We start from the raw sequence: 16,270 nt of genomic DNA on the forward strand, positions 1-16,270 counted from the left end.
TTTCCAGTAAATTTGATTTGTATTTTGAATGAATTTTGAAAATAAACCCTATTTCAAGACCAGAGAGCCATTGGATTGCAAGACCAACCAGACTTTTTTGGGTATAATCTGTGAAGATATTCACACACACACACTGACACAAAATCAAAGTTACTTAGTAGGCTATTAACAGCAGTGTTGGAAGCCTGGAACCCAACATCTCCCATCAAAACAACCAGGTTGACAATAGCCCATAAACAGTTTTTCTTTTCTTTTTTTAAAATTGAGAGATCTTTACCTAGGCAGCTATGCCAATCAATAATGTTAACTCTGCGAAAAGAATCCTTGGGCTAATGCTTGAAAGAAAATGGGTGATCTTGATGCAGATATATTTCGTATAAATATTCATTTCCCTGCAGACAACAAAAACCAGAAATACATGAGCTATTACTTACAAAGTAACAATATATATAACATAGAGATGAGAGATGGGGAATGGATATGAAGGTCAAGCTCTTTTTCAAATCTTTAGAATATAAAACTTGTTTTTGATCAAGCCAAATATCCCACGGAAATCAAGTTAATAATCATCAATTTGAACATAGGTTTTAGATAATATCCAATAACAACAAATTTCCTGCTCAAATACAAGAACAAGACCTTATTATCACACAAATCCTATTCCTCCATTCCACTCTACCCAAAGCCGATTCTGGCATTATCAAGTGTGAGTTCATATCTGCTTTCACCATCTCCACTCACATTCGCCGAACCAGAACAAAATTCAGTGGGTTCATGGTTCACTTGATTTTACAAACCGTACCGCGAACTAGTTCGCTTCATACCGGTTCATGGTTTAGACTAGTAGCAACAAATTGGGTAACATAGGTAGAGCGGGTTGCCCAAAAGCAGAATATAAGACATACCTAGTAAAACTTAGTAAACCAGATAGAAAGACGGCGACTAGGAGGGTCGTTTCCATTAGGTGGACTTTTCAACACAAGTCCGTGATCCCAAAACACTGACAATTTCCCACTGTGTTAAGTGTTCTTTGGCCAGTTACCAAAGCTTAAGTGATTAATGAACTGCTCGACGCAAACTCTCACCAATCAAAATTTGCTACAAAAGGGTGACTACTATAGTCTCAACAAAATGGAATCGTGACTGAAATTATTTCTGACGGTCCAGATTAAAAGTGACAAATAAAATGGTTTTAACAAGCGTGAAGTGCTCTAACTCACCAATTATACATAGCAAGAACAAAACTGTGTTGAAGGTAGGACTTCCACCCTCGAAAATTTATCTATTCCTTTCGAGCACTGATTTCCTTCCTTTTGACCCCACTTGAGGTCTTGAAACTAATAGAACGTCGTTTTGATGCCTCTGATTCCACACTCTCCTTCAGTTTCTCCAATGCTGGTAAAATATAAAAAGTTATGATCTGTACGGTAGATAAAAATCTAATTGATTCATCTTTGAGAAAATGTAATGTGGTCTAGGAGTCGATGGCATCTCAGGACAGGAGGTTCACATACTGCATAGTGAGACCCATTAAAAGGTGGGTCCCCCCCCCCCCCCTCTTTTTTTGCAAGGCAAGAAAGTGGTTAGTGGTCAGCAAAGATGACAATGGGTTCAATGCAATTAGAACATAGGTCATACCTATAATCCAAATAGGTAACTTATATATGCAAACAAAGGGTGATAAATTACCTGAAGTATAAAGTGGGCGAAGTGATTCAATTGAATCCGCAGGTAAAGAGTGAATACTGCAAGAGTCATTATCTGCTTTCTGTAATAGATTCTTGAAGCGTTTAACCTGAAAAAAGAAAAAGGTAAAAAGCATGTACACAATTTTTTTTTGATAAGTATAAGATTATATAAATGAAGGGAAGAAAAAGGGGAGGCTGAGTTAGCCCCCAACCTACACACAAGAACCAACAAAGAAAGAAAGAAAACAAAAACAAAGAACAAATACAAGGATTGGCACTAGCTATCACAAATGGAATCCCAATTAAATAAGAAATCTTGAAAGCGCACTCCCTCAAACGCTTTGTTCATCTTAGACCAAAGGAACAGAAGCCCAATAATCTCTAAAGTCACTATGTGGACCGAGCTCTCCTTGCTATGAAATACCCTGTTGTTGCGCTCTTTCCAAAGACTCATTCTTGACAAGTCTCTATCTTGTTTTCTCTTTTTTTCCCATTTTTCTGGAAATAAAAGAGTTAAAAATACGAAAGGGTATTTGTTTATAAGAAATGTAAACCCTAACATAGACCATACGGATGGTCTATCAGTGGCATACAATCCATACTTCATATGATCACCTGGGTTTGGTTAAGACCCACTATTGACAGGTTCCACTTAGGAAACTTTCCATACACAAAATAACCTGAACAGATGATTTGACCAAGAGTCCGGATCCTATACACCCAGGGTAGAGGATTGAAACCCTCCACCCACACCTCAATACATGCCATGTACGCCACAATCTTAGAAAATAAAGCCTAAAATATCTCCTTTTCATAATTTCCTTGGATTGTGGCTTAAGTGGCATGTATTAAGGCATGGAAGGAGGGTTTCAATTCTCCACTCAGGGTGTACACGACCTGGACTCTTTGATCAATGCAAAGAAAATGCGGCTAACATCTAGAACAAGTCAATCGATTGTTTGGACTCGTTCATGGGGGGAATTTTGGTCAACCAATAGGCATGGACTGTCCTCACCTAGACCATAAGTGAGAGGAAATCAGAAAGCATCCATACCTCATGTCTCTGAAGCAAGGTGAAGCAACGTCCACTCTGCCCAGCCCTTGCAGTTCGGCCTGCTCGATGAACATATGTCTTAATATAGGGAGGCAAGTCATAATTAATGACAATCCTCACCCCTTCAACATCCATCCCACGAGTCATAGCATCTGAAGCAACAAGTACCTGTATTTCCCCTTCCCGAAATGCCTTCAGTGTCTTGCTGCAATATAAAAGCTAATTTTCAGTACAATTCACAACTGTAGTATACTAGCATCTACTACATTGATACCATCAAAATAGTATGATTCACAGTGCTTACACAGACTTTACCACCACACCGAGGTGGCAAATTCAGTTTATTGTTAACCTTATTAGCAGTACCATCCAATCTAAGGTACCATATTTTTATGGTCGATTCCTTGTATTGGGGCTTTAACAATGGACCGTATCATTGCCCAAGATATTATTGCCCAAGATATTATCAAAGTCAACTTTTTTGTGTAATGTAAGTCAAGTGGTGAATCTGCTAATCATTTGCCAACTAAATTTGTTCAGGAATATTGGGTGCATTTTTTATTCATATTCCACACCTTTTGTTGTTTTCCCAAATCCATATTATCCTTGTTTCAGAGATAACAGATTGCGACCTTTACTAGAGAGAGAGAGAAGGAGATTTTATGATCATTGACACCGTTTTTTATAGGTTAACTGTGAAGGCTTTTTGTGTCTTGGGGCTCATAAGGAAAGAACCAACAAAAACTTCGAATGGAACACTCACTACAAGAGGTTTAAATGAGCATCTTAGATTTTCCATCTTACATTTTAGTTCTTTTGGTGTAAACTCTCTTAAGTGTTCAAGCCAAGGTGTCTTTTGGAAGATCCTACGTTTAGGCGGTACCTGGCGTATAAAGATAAGAGTAAGTTGTGGCTTGTCTTCTTGAAATCTGTATTAGGCTGGTATGCTCGACCTCCTTATTCTCTTCTTAATAAATCTTTACATTATAAAAAAAATTTCAAAAAATGTACTTGTTTTGATTGTCAATGGTTTGAGTATTTAGAAATCAAGATTTATAGTAAGGGAAACATAGGTCGAAACACTTTACATTGTAATAAAAAAAATGTACTCATTTTGATAGTCAATGGTTTGAGTATTTAGAAATCAAGATAAGGGAAACATAGGTCGAACCACCTAGGAAAATTCTGAGGCCACAACTCAACCTTTGACAATCAGGCAGATTTGGTAATCAGATACAGAACAACTTCTAGGTGCAAAACAGTAAATGAGGAGTCTAAGTCATGGATTATAAGCAACCATAATTGTGAAAAAACAGCTCATACTTCAGATTTCTCCACAAATTACCTTCGAACAGATTGACGTTGAAGACCTGAATATTCCTTGATCTTAAATGGCAACCCACCAAAAGAATTTAATAAGGTGCTGAGCCTGTGGGTTGACTCCACGGATGATGTGAAAACAATGCACTTCTCCCCTACTAAATCTTGTAGAAGTGCAACCAAGTACAGAGGTTTAAGCTTTGATTTGCAAATCTGTAGAGAAACCAAAATTTGCAAAATCTCAATGTGGGGTTAGTTATCAGGGAATGAAGACGTAATCCCAACCACAACATACAAGGACAACCAGTTTTTTTTTTTTAAATATTTCATGTAGAAGTGTATCCCTCAACATATGCAACAAACTGCACTCTGTGTGGCCATCTCAGCACATCAGGTTTGTCAACATTAGTATATGACACTTTGCATCCATGTTGCATACTGACACACAAGTCCATGTCTAATTTACTTGGCAAGGTCTCTTGACACAGGAAGTTCTTAGACAATGGAGTGTCTTTATTGCATTAGTTATGAGCAACAAGCAGGACCTACCAGTGTGTAGGATTCTAACTTGTCAGGTAGTTGATAACGCTGGGACCCAGTTGTCAAGAGCAAAGGATGATGCAGATCAAGCTGAGAAAGCTTGCTAGGATCATGGGTCAGAGTAGCAGATAGAATCATCTTTGCAAGCCTTGGGTCAGTTCTATCTTTAAACCCTCTTTCAACGCCACTGCAATGGAAAGATACAAATTATCATTAAATGGAGCTAAGCATTTAATAACATCAGGTGTTAAACAATCTGGCTACTAGATCTTTTGCAGAATATTTACAACATTCCAGAGCATTAAAAGAATATAATAATGAGAACAGATATGACTTACGATTTCCTTTTGGTTCTTAAGGAACCGATAATAGAGTGAGGAAAAGTTCTAGTATGGGAAAACAAGCCTTCTTCATTTGAGCGAGTCAATTGAAGCACAGTAGGGAGCCAGGACTGATATGCCTCTCTAAGTAATCTATCTGTTTCATCGACTACCTGAGAATCTCAAATGTGTAAATTCACTGCAGCTTTTCCACTCAATAACTGAAACCACAAAAATATTTCTCTCGAGTCTTGACCCATACAGTCATCCCAAGGACCTTGACATGCTCATAAACCATCTAAATAGAAAAAACTGAAGAAGCAGATAAAAAGGGGAGAGTACAACTCAGTTCAACATAATATGCATAGACATCTCAAGTAACCTAATCTGCTACTTACAAGATAACAAAGATGCTCGAGAGTAAAACCCTTTGTAGTGTTAATATGGTCTATCAGCCTTCCCGGGGTTGCCACTAAAATATCCACTGAGCTTTGTAACTCCACCCTAAGATCTTCTGGGTCATAACAAACACCTGCCTCAAGTTTAGGTCTCTTAATAAGCTCTGAGATCTCATCTGCAATCGAAGTTTGACCAACTGCCAAACCAACAGATAAGCCAACTGCAGGTGCAATAGCAGCAAAGACTTCCTTAACCTGAACCAACACGGAGAAAGAAAAAAAAAAAAGAGTCTTGTTTCAAAGGAATCAAAAACCAGTAAAGCTTCAATGAAGCATATATATATATATATATATATATATATATATATATATATATATTTTAGTTCTTTCCAGTCACAAGATTCAAGAGACAAATAGCAAGAACAGTTACGCCTTGTCATCCCCACGAACACCTTTGCACCAAACTACAGTCCACTAAAAATCCATTGGCAATTATTTTTTAGAGCTGCTATTGGCACCTCAACTTTTACTTATTACACCCCAATTTCTTAAATTATTTATCAGACCCCAATTAAAGATTAAAACACACTCCTCAAACATTGCAAAGGTTTGGCTCAAATTATAATCTCAACATCACAAAATATTATAACACTCATTCAAACAATTTCAGTAGTTGTTAACAATTATGATTAGGCTCATATAAGATCCTAAACCCAAAAACTAGAACTCTAGCAAAAACAAATGAGAGAGCTTCTATTGGCACCCCAACTTTTACTTATTCTCAACCATTCACTTAATTTCTTTGTTTTTAATTGGGGTGTACAAAGTAAAAGTGGGGTGCCAATAGCAGCTATCTTAATTTTATACATCCAGTTTGGTTACCCATTCGAGTGTGAGGACTTCTAACAACCCCTCACTAAAGTAAGTAGCAGGCAGCTTCTAACAATCCCCCTAAGTTTGCAATGGATCTGTAACTCGTGAGATAATAAATCAACTTCCATTGTGATGGAGATACAAAAATTAATTTGCTCTAACCTAAAGAAACTACCGTAGAGGTTCTCATGCATACCCAACAAAAAGCAAAATGAAATAATTTATCAAGCAGTCTATACTAATAAAAAAAGGGTAAATATTCTCTCACACTCCCTGGGAAAAGGAATCCTTGCAGGGTGAGAAAAATTGAGGTTGTATGGAAAAGCATAGAACTTCTTTAAGTAGAATCGCAATGAAAAGGAGTACAGGTGTGAGGAACATGTATGACTGTCTGCAACAAGAGTTCAAGACAAACCTGCAAAGCCAAATCACGAGTAGGCAGCACAACTAAAGCACGTAAGCATTTTACTGTACGAGTCGAAAGCATTTGCACTATAGGCAAAGCATAAGCTAGAGTTTTTCCACTTCCTGTCGGTGAATTTATACAAAGGTCTCGTTGAAAAGCTCCAGGTCCAATTGTCTCTTGCCATACTGCAACCTGAACCGGAAAGAGTGAACTAACACCCATATTCCGCAAAGCCTCCTCCAATCTAAACAAATATGTAGATGATTAAGCATCAAAAGAAACACAGGCCTAAAATATTGGAACATTTATGTTGCTGGCTAAGATGAAAAAGAGAATAAAGTCCATGCCATGGTTTTCTTTTAAATATCACACATGATTAAAAAATGTTTTGAAGACTTAAATACGAAGGGAAGCTTTCATGCTTGACTTGGATTACTAACCCCTATAAGAAAGAGAAAAATTAAGTGCACTTTGATATTAATACTCAGAGAGATTATATGAGCATATATGATATACATTACCTATAACCATTGAAGTTAGAAGAGCGTATCTCATCCAAATATAGACACAAGATGTTCGGCACAAGTACCCCAACAAACATGCCATGTTGGTACTTCCGTATAGCACCAAAATAAATCAAAAGATATGAATTCTAATATATGTAATTGACGCATACAATATGGAAAAAATAAAACAGATATTTTATAAGTTTCAAACTCAAAGTAAGAAAATCTTGTTTTGGGGGTTTGATTCTAGTTTGAAATTTTTTCTGATTTTAGGTTTTGGTACTGATTGTTGGTTTGAGAAATTTTGTCGGATGATTGAAACAATACTATATGTTTTCCAAGTGAAGAGATATGATCTAAGAAACTTGTGTACAATATATTGTAGTTGCTAAAGATTTTACTTAGTTTAGTTGAAATCTTATCGAATTAAGATAATTAAAAAAATATATAAACAAGTGAATTAACTTAATTATGTTTCAATAGAGGAATGTCTGACCTTATAAGATTTACATACAAAGGATTAGAACTGAAAATAAGTTTGTCTGCTAGATATTGAGAACGTAAGTTCTAGTCTGTGTGAGCATGTGACATTGAATTACCCAATGAAAATAGAATCAGATTAAATAATTATAGGAACATTGATATCGTCAAGTAAGCTGGACAAAAAAAAAACACATCTTAATTATTCATATAGCTACTAAAAGAAGTCTGCAAATTATCAGAAAAATTAAAATAGAACACTTTACATGGATGAGATTTAACAAAAGAAGGTGAGAATTAGTATTCAAAATGCAGCAAGGAAAGGCTATTCAAAGTTCAAACCAGTTGGGAAAAAAATGAATAAATAATGGCAATTCAAAGTTCAAACAGGTCATTTATCGAAGAAAAGGCACAAAATAACAGGGCTGCAACTTGGGTGGGCTGGCTCAAGCTCATCCCGATTGATGGAAAAGCCTTAGTTGTGTAGACCACGAATTGAGTGACTCAGGGTTGAAATAACTCAACACAACCTTCATTCAGGTTGAGGGCTCGGGCAACCCAGCTCAACTGGAAACCGTGGCTATACAATAATATAATTTTTTAATAAATTATATATTTTGTCTATTCTGGCTTATGGATATTTGGTGGAGGCCATGATGACTCTACGTATGTATGGTTAGTGTTGGTTTTGTGTTTATTTGGCTTGTGGATATTATTGAAATATACTGCTAGGGTTGATGCTGCATACATTGGTGACGTCATATTTCTTGTTTAAGATATAAAATTTCTTTACCAATCAAAACAAAATTAGGCTTGTTCAACGAGCCCAACTCTCTCAAACGTCAAAACTACCTAGCTCGGGCTAACCCAAGCTAAAGCCAAGTGTAGAAGCTTAAGCTCGAGCTGAGCTTGAGTTAATTAGCTCAGGCTAGATGCTCGGGTTGAGTTGAGCTTGGGCTGAGGACTCTACCAACTGAGCCTGGCCTACCCTCCTCCTCGCCCAGTTGCAACTCAACAAAAACTTCTTGATTTTTAACTGGAAAGCAGTGATAGGTATTGATCAAAAAAGTTTACCCCTTTTGCTTTTTGCTGAGAGATTTGGAAGGAAAAGAACCTTAGGACTTTTGAAGGGAAGGAATCCTCAGTCCAAAATATTATCTTTTCTATCTTAGGGTCTATCTTCTAGTGGAGCGAGATTTTCAATGAGTCAAAGGGGGTCTTCTTTGAAGACTTCATAGCCAAGTTGGATTAGGTGTGTAGTATTGATTTGTAGTTTGTGATTTGTGATTTATAGTTTGTTCTTGGCTTCGCTTTGTTTCTTGTTTTTCTTTTCCTCTTGTTTGTACTTTGCTTCATGGTTTTCTTGACTATGTTATTAATAAAGATCCTTGAACAATAAAAAAAAAATGGTTTACACAACACAAGACAACAAGGTTTATTGAGGAAAAAAAAAATGCAAATGAGTAGAATTAAATTCCAGTACAAAAATTGACCTAAAACATCATTAAATGGAGATTTTTAACACCAAATACTGAGATGTATGGGTAACAATCATAACAGAGATTCCATATGCAGGGAAAGTTGAAATCTTTAAGAATATATAGCACAAAAGCATAATAAACAAATAAATGACCTGGGATCGATACATGGAAGAAGATTGAGTGGGCATTCTTCCATGAGACTAACGTCGACTGGGCTTCTCATCCATGGCAGAACGGGCACACTCTTCTGCTTCTTACCATCCATCTCCCTCCCAACCTGCTTTCTCTACAAGTAAAAAATAAGAAATAAAAAAATCTTTTTTTTTTCGGAAGATTTAGATGAAACCCATTAAAGAACAAAAGAGAGTAGGAAGAAGAACCAAAAATCCAAGTTCTTGTCTACCATTTTCTTTCAAAGTCCACATGAGACTTGAGAGAGAAAAAAGTACAAATTTCAAGTTAAAATCATCCTAAAGTTGGAAAATTAGGGATTTGAACGGTTACCCGATCGAGATTGGGATGTGTAAGTGATGACTGAGTTCCCTCAAACAATTCAGACTTACTTCGCTTACAAAGATTGGAGAAAAGGTGCAATGAGAGGAAGTAAGTAAGGGTTTCTTTGTGATTTGAGAGATAGCAGTTGAAGAAACTTCAATGGTGAAAAACAATGAAGAATAGGGTTTTAGCAGACGAGACTCGAGAGAGAGTTTGGGGTTTTCATTTGAGAATTTGGGATTCTCTTCGGGTTCACGTAGTCCTTGGGTTCGGATTCAGTTTCATTCTAGTGGATTTTGGGTTTGGTTCGGGTTTTAAATCCATTTTTGGGTCGATTCTCGTTCGGATTTCAGGTAAAATGTATCTCAGACGCCCGACCCATTTGGTGTGGAGTCTCGAACAATTTGTTTTTCTCACTCTTGTGGTTGCCAATCCTTGCTATTATCATCAATGAAACTAATGATATTGTTTGTTTTTTTTCCTTGTTTTTGTGTCAGTGGTTTTCAGTTACAAACAGAAGAAACAGTGAAGCTTCCCATGCAATGTTTCTAATTTCTTTATTTATTTAAATCTCCTCTTTTAAGGTTCCACTTCAAATCGTGTTCTCTTCTCACAACAAAAATGAAGAAATTTTATTTTCTTCTCTCCCTACTGGCTCTTCTTCCTCTCTTTCATGGACATTTTGTCTTGGCAGTACGTACCGAAGATGGATCCGAACAATGGGGATACGTCGAAGTTCGACCAAGTATGTCAAAAAATTTATATAAAAAAAAAAAAAATTCATTTTGGTTTAATCTTTTTTATAATTGTGGTACAATTTAGATTCATTTCTGATGGATTTATTTTTTGAGTTTGGTTTAATGTAGAAGCCCACATGTTTTGGTGGGTTTATAGAAGTCCATATAGAGTTGAAGATCCGAGCAAACCTTGGCCTACACTTCTATGGCTTCAAGGTGGACCTGTGAGTAGTTCAAATCCTTATCATTTTTTTAATTATTACACAAAAAATCAGAAAAATCGTACTCATCTCTTGGAATATGTGTTTCTCTTTGTATCTGATATTTGTTAAATAGTGAATTTAGTGATCAATGGAAGTCTTAGAGTTAAATGTTTTTTGATTGGGGTGGTGATAACCTTTTAGTTTTTTAATAATGACACATCACATCATTAATTCTCTACTACAACCATTTTCTATGTAACTAGGGACCAAATAGAGAGAGAGTTACCTTGAGATGCCGGAGTCACGTTGGATTTGCCTCGACATTCAAGCTTCAAACTGTCTCCTCCTTTTTCTTCTTGTTCTTTTGTGTGTCTTCCCTTAATTTTTTAAAGAAAGGATGGAATTTTTTTACCTTGGTCTCCTCTGAAAAACGGATCTAGTAAAATAAAACTCCTCCATTATAATAAATATTTGAGACACCTAGTGTTTTCAAAATGATTGTATGCCCTTTGACCAGAATCTTCTTTAAAATACTTTTTTTTAAAACCTAAAATTAATGTGTGGAATGTTTTGATTATTTCGATAATGTCTTGTAATATTTTGGTGTTGTTTCAATTATTGGAAAGAAAAAAAAAAAACCAAAACATAGGATCGAAACGAGATTTTTAACCATGTATAAAACTTCTTGATTATTTACTTTTACATTGTCTAATCACATTTGTTACTCATTTACCTGTCTTGCGAAAATCAACATTCAATTCAAGGGCATAAAGCTAAATTCAACAAATTATCAAATTTCATACATTAGATAATCATTTTCATAAATAAAAAATATTTAAATTTTGATATATGACTTTTTCATAAATATATAAAATAAAATAAAAAAATGAATAATAATTTTCTAACACCCCTGTACTACACACCCTCATATAACCCCTGAAGTGGCAAGTGTTAGAACCATAGATTTTCCTCAGGATACACAACTAGACATCCCCATGGGAAAAAAGATATGATTCGAGCCCATGCCACGTCAAGGGGGGTGTGTCAGAGGAGGCGTCAGAAAATAACAACTCAAAAAAAATATGGTTGAATCGGTAATTTTTTCATTTATATTATATATAAGAAAACACAACTACGGGTCCCAACCTAGTTACAACTTTATAGTGGATAAACGTTCCCTCCGACTATAGTAGTGGGGTCTACACTATCCCACTTTATTCCTTTCATTTTCACCTCCTTCATCTATATTGTTTTTACTCTCCTCTCTTTCCCCTTTTTTTAATAATTTCCCTCTAATTTTATTATATTTCTTCTTTTACCCATTTTTTTCAATAACTTCTCATAATTTTATTTTCTTTCATTTTTTACCTCTATAAAATCAAAGAAGATGCCTGTGTTCCTTTAGCCCACTTTATTGCCTTTCCTCTTTTCCTCTGCAATTTTATTATATTTCCTCTCCTTCACCCTTTTTCAATAATTCCCCTCTAACCCCAAGTACCAGCACAGGCAAATTCTTGCTTTTTATAAAAATCAAATAAATTAGTGTGTTACAATGAAATATTGGTGTGAGAATATAATTGTTCCTATTTTTATCACCCCATCTAAATTTGAATTGGTTGAGTTTGTAGGGAGCTTCTGGAGTTGGGCTTGGAAATTTTCTTGAGATAGGACCACTAGACAAGAATCTAAAGCCCCGAAATTCGACTTGGCTTCATAAAGCTGACCTCTTGTTTGTGGTAGATCTATATATTTTCTATCTTCGATACTTTAATTCATTCGATTATAAACAAAACTGATTTTATTTTATTTATTTATTTATTTTTGTATTAATGTATGTAGGATAGTCCAGTTGGAACAGGATATAGTTATGTGGAGGATACAACTCTGATGGTTAAAAGTGATGAAGATGCAGCAAATGATTTAACTACATTGTTGAAGGAGTTATTTAATGGGAACGAGACCCTCCAACGAAGTCCTTTGTATGTCGTAGCCGAATCTTATGGAGGAAAATTTGCCGTTACTGCTGCATTATCAGCTCTAAAAGCAATCGAAGCTCAAGAATTGAAGCTTAAACTTGGAGGTAATCAATCATTTTTTCCCATGTTAATCATAAAAAGGTTAAATAAATTTTTAAGTTTGTGAAAAATTCATTTTGGGTTCACTTGAAAGTTAATAGACCCATTAGGAGTAACTTAAAATAAAAATAAAAAACTGCTATTGGCACCAATTTTTACTTATTGCACCCAAATTTTGTAAATTATTTATCACATCCCAGTTAAATATTAAAATACATCATTCAAACATAACCAAGGTTTGGTTCAAAATATCATAACAAGCATTCAAATAATTTTCTTAGTTGTTTACAATTACGATTAGGCTCATATAAAATCTTAAACTCAAAATAGAAATCTAAGTAAAACAAAAATGAGTGAACTTCTATTAGCACCCCAACTTTGACTTATTCTCCAATATTTACTTCTGGTCTTTATTTTAAATTGGGGTGTAATAAGTAAAAGTTGGAGTGCCAATAGTATCTCTTGAAAAGATTATCCCATTAAAGCCTTATATGGAAGCTTATGATGCATTCCGGTATTTCTTGTGATTTTAGTAAAAGTACTTCTATGGAATCACTTCTACAAGAATTGAGATTGTGGCATTAATTGCTTGGGGATAATACTCAGGAATTGTTTTTTAGGATTCAAAAGATGCACGATTTTCGGGGAAAAATAGCTTCTACATACTAGATTATGTTTTATTGACCATAACATTGTTTAAAGAAATGTGAATGCAAATGCTATGCTGTATCGAGTTTCTAGGTAGAACGATACGTAAAATTAATTAATTTCTCGTGAATCACTTCTACTAACTCGAATTTCGAATACTAGCCAGCTAATTATGTTTTATTGATCTGCTATGAAAAATACAGGGGTGGCTTTAGGAGATAGCTGGATCTCTGGAGAAGATTTTGTGGTTTGTAGTCTCTACTCAATCAATTGGCATATAAAATTCTTTTTTTTTTTTTTTTTTTTTTTGTAAATATATAACTTCAGATTTGTCAAAAATGCAGTTATCATGGGGACCTCTTCTTAAATCGGTATCACGAATTGAGAATAGTGGCCTTAATGAATCAAATAGGTATGAAATCGACCTTCTTCATTAACAAAAATCGAACAAAGTAGAACAAAATTTGATTTATCTAATAAACCCATTTCATAAAATCAGTCTAGCTCAACAAATTAAGCAACAAATTGCGGAGGGAAAGTTTGAAGAGGCGACAGCATCTTGGCTAAGTCTCGAAAGTGTGATAATGAGCAGTAGTAACAATGTGGTACCTCTCTTTAACGATCTTTCTATCCGTCTTTATGCCTAAAATTAGCTTAATTTGTAACGGAAATTCAATCTTTTTGGGTATCACAGGACTTCTATAACTTCATGTTGGACATGCGAAATGACCCGGTCGCTACAAAAACTGTGAATGCATTGAGGGGAACAACAATGGAGATGTACTCAAGATATCTCAACGCTAAGTCTTCATCAACTAATGGCGATCTTCAAACCTTGATGAATGGCATCATTCGAGAGAAGCTAAAGATTATTCCCAATGACGTAAAGTGAGTTTTTCATACTAAAACAACAGACACACACTCACACACAAGAACAAATGTACGTTGCGAATTTCTACTTCTTTCTAATTGATTTTTCAGAATTGAAGTTGGAGTATGTGTTATGGTGTGGTGATGCAGATGGGAAGTGGGGAATGATCTTGTTTTCCAATCTATGAGAGGTGATTTTATGAAACCAAGGATCAAAGAGGTAAATTTATATGATTAGCTTTCACTTGCATTAATAATCTAAATACTACATGAAGATGAGATTACCATAATTCATACATGAGTCGTGTTGGAGCGTTAAGAGTGTACCTCATATTGCACATTATGACATGAAAGTATGTAGGAACCATAGATGCTTTTTTTGATTCATTTCTCGGTGAAAAGCATCTATGGTTCCTACACACTTTCACGTCAAGATGTGCAAGCTAACATTCACAACTATAATATTTTTTTTCAGGTAGATGAGCTCTTAGCCAAAGGGATAAACGTAACCATATACAACGGACAGGTATGGATTCCTCGGGTTTTCACTAATTTGTAGAAACACAAATACAATGAGCGAATACAAAGTTTAGAATATTCCTTGATTTTTTTATGCAAATAGGAAAAAATTGAAGAAATTGCTCATGTATCGGTTATAGGGTTTTTTTTTGTTACGGTATCGATTTCAACATGAGTATAATAACAAGCAATTTGTTCATAATTTTGAGTGATACTAGACGATTATCTTATCAAGATCAAACGATGTAGAATGCATCTTAAGATTTTCTTGCTAATTCTTCTTTTACTATCAACTACTACTAAAATTGTTTCTTGTTTATGAATCTTCACACAGCTTGATCTAATATGTTCAACCATAGGAGCAGAAGCATGGGTTGACAAACTGAAGTACCAACTCTTTGTTCTCATAAATGTTTATTTCATTACATCAATTTTCTCCATAAAATATGAGAATAATTAGCATTTATTTTTTACTTCATTAGTAACTAAATAATTCAAATTTCTAGGTGGGAAGGGCTGAGTAAGTTCTTGAGCTTGGATAGAACCCCTCTTTACTGTGGAGATCATTCAATTACAAGAGGGTTTGTGAAGTCATATAAGAATTTATACTTCTATTGGATTCTCGGAGCAGGTCATTTTGTAAGTCAATCATCGTCCCATTGTTGTTGTGATCGTCAGTATAATCACTCATCACACCATCTAGTATCATCGGACATCGATTTTAATACTGCACTTTAAATGATTTTTCAGAACATAAATTTCTCAAAAAGTAAATCAGACTATAGTTTATTAAATTCATTGAATTTCAATTAAAATACCATTTTGATTAATGTGTTAAAAGATACAATTCAGAGTGTGTCTCTTAAAAAATTGGTTTTATTTTTATTCTTTAAGATAATTTTGACCTAAGAACTTTACAATAATTTCTATTATTAAATTATTGTATTTTTTTCAATTTTATATATTTACTATTACTTTCATTAAAAATACATTATTTTATGGAAAACTATTATTGTCTAAGGGAAAAAAAAATGTCATTATATAGTACTACCTTCACTTCCTCCTAATTTGAGTAAAAACTCATTTAATTTATTTAATGGACAACGTTGAAGTAACATTAAAATGTACATCGTGATGGACATTTCTGACGTGAATGTGTCAGAACCATATATGCTTTCATCAAGAACTCACTTATATCTCGATGAAGAACATCTATAATTGTCAAAAATTTCCACCATGATGTACATTTACTCCCCCCCCCCCCCCCCCCCCCCCTCTCGTATTTTATTGGTAATAATGTCCTAATTTGAGTAAAAACTCATTTAATTTATTTTATTGGAAATAATTTTCTCAGGTACCTGTTGATCAGCCATGTGTTTCTTTGGAGATGGTGGGAAACATCACCCAATCACCAAATACCTCTTAGGGGGATAGAAGGAATAAAACCAAGGTGTCTCCAATAAATTTTTTCTTTAAATTTTATTTCATGTTAAAAGTAAGAAAGCTTCAAGGAGAAATTAGTGAGGCATTGCATGGCTTTTGTAACTGAACTGGTAAAGCAAACAACAAACATGTAAACCTTAAGGATTTCTCAACCTTTTCCAATGGTACTATAAAGAGAGGATCCAAATGAATAAACATTGACGAATATACAGGA

At 34.8% G+C, this 16,270-nt stretch overlaps 2 protein-coding genes across 5 annotated transcripts; one reads left to right on the forward strand and one right to left on the reverse strand.

The window, feature by feature from the left end:
* RH1 (RNA helicase 1) lies at positions 1–9,801 on the reverse strand. Of its 4 annotated transcripts, XM_086452033.1 has the most exons (12): positions 9,571–9,800; positions 9,219–9,352; positions 6,609–6,843; positions 5,321–5,575; positions 4,941–5,095; positions 4,612–4,789; positions 4,088–4,275; positions 2,743–2,947; positions 1,690–1,795; positions 1,221–1,395; positions 906–1,098; positions 1–392 (listed from the first exon to the last, which is right to left on the reverse strand). In XM_086452033.1, the coding sequence occupies exons 2-10, from the start codon at positions 9,329–9,331 to the stop codon at positions 1,283–1,285; spliced, it is 1,548 nt and encodes a 515-aa protein (XP_086308159.1). In that variant the 5' UTR covers positions 9,332–9,352; positions 9,571–9,800; the 3' UTR covers positions 1–392; positions 906–1,098; positions 1,221–1,282. The 4 variants fall into 4 exon arrangements, with proteins under 4 accessions (XP_086308159.1, XP_086308160.1, XP_086308158.1 ...); XM_086452034.1 differs by lacking the exon at positions 906–1,098 and having other exon boundaries at positions 9,219–9,343; XM_086452032.1 differs by lacking the exon at positions 906–1,098.
* Positions 9,802–10,146: 345 nt separating this feature from the next.
* LOC147395415 (serine carboxypeptidase-like 51) lies at positions 10,147–16,208 on the forward strand. Its single transcript, XM_086452036.1, has 13 exons — positions 10,147–10,306; positions 10,428–10,522; positions 12,130–12,237; positions 12,341–12,581; positions 13,428–13,471; positions 13,569–13,636; positions 13,724–13,829; positions 13,919–14,112; positions 14,245–14,314; positions 14,570–14,620; positions 14,948–15,000; positions 15,120–15,252; positions 15,968–16,208. The coding sequence occupies exons 1-13, from the start codon at positions 10,183–10,185 to the stop codon at positions 16,037–16,039; spliced, it is 1,359 nt and encodes a 452-aa protein (XP_086308162.1). The 5' UTR covers positions 10,147–10,182; the 3' UTR covers positions 16,040–16,208.
* Positions 16,209–16,270: the final 62 nt, after the last annotated feature.

This window comes from Akebia trifoliata, chromosome 8 (assembly GCF_017979445.1).
Source record: "Akebia trifoliata isolate Shusen 1 chromosome 8, ASM1797944v1, whole genome shotgun sequence".
Lineage (NCBI taxonomy): Eukaryota > Viridiplantae > Streptophyta > Magnoliopsida > Ranunculales > Lardizabalaceae > Akebia > Akebia trifoliata.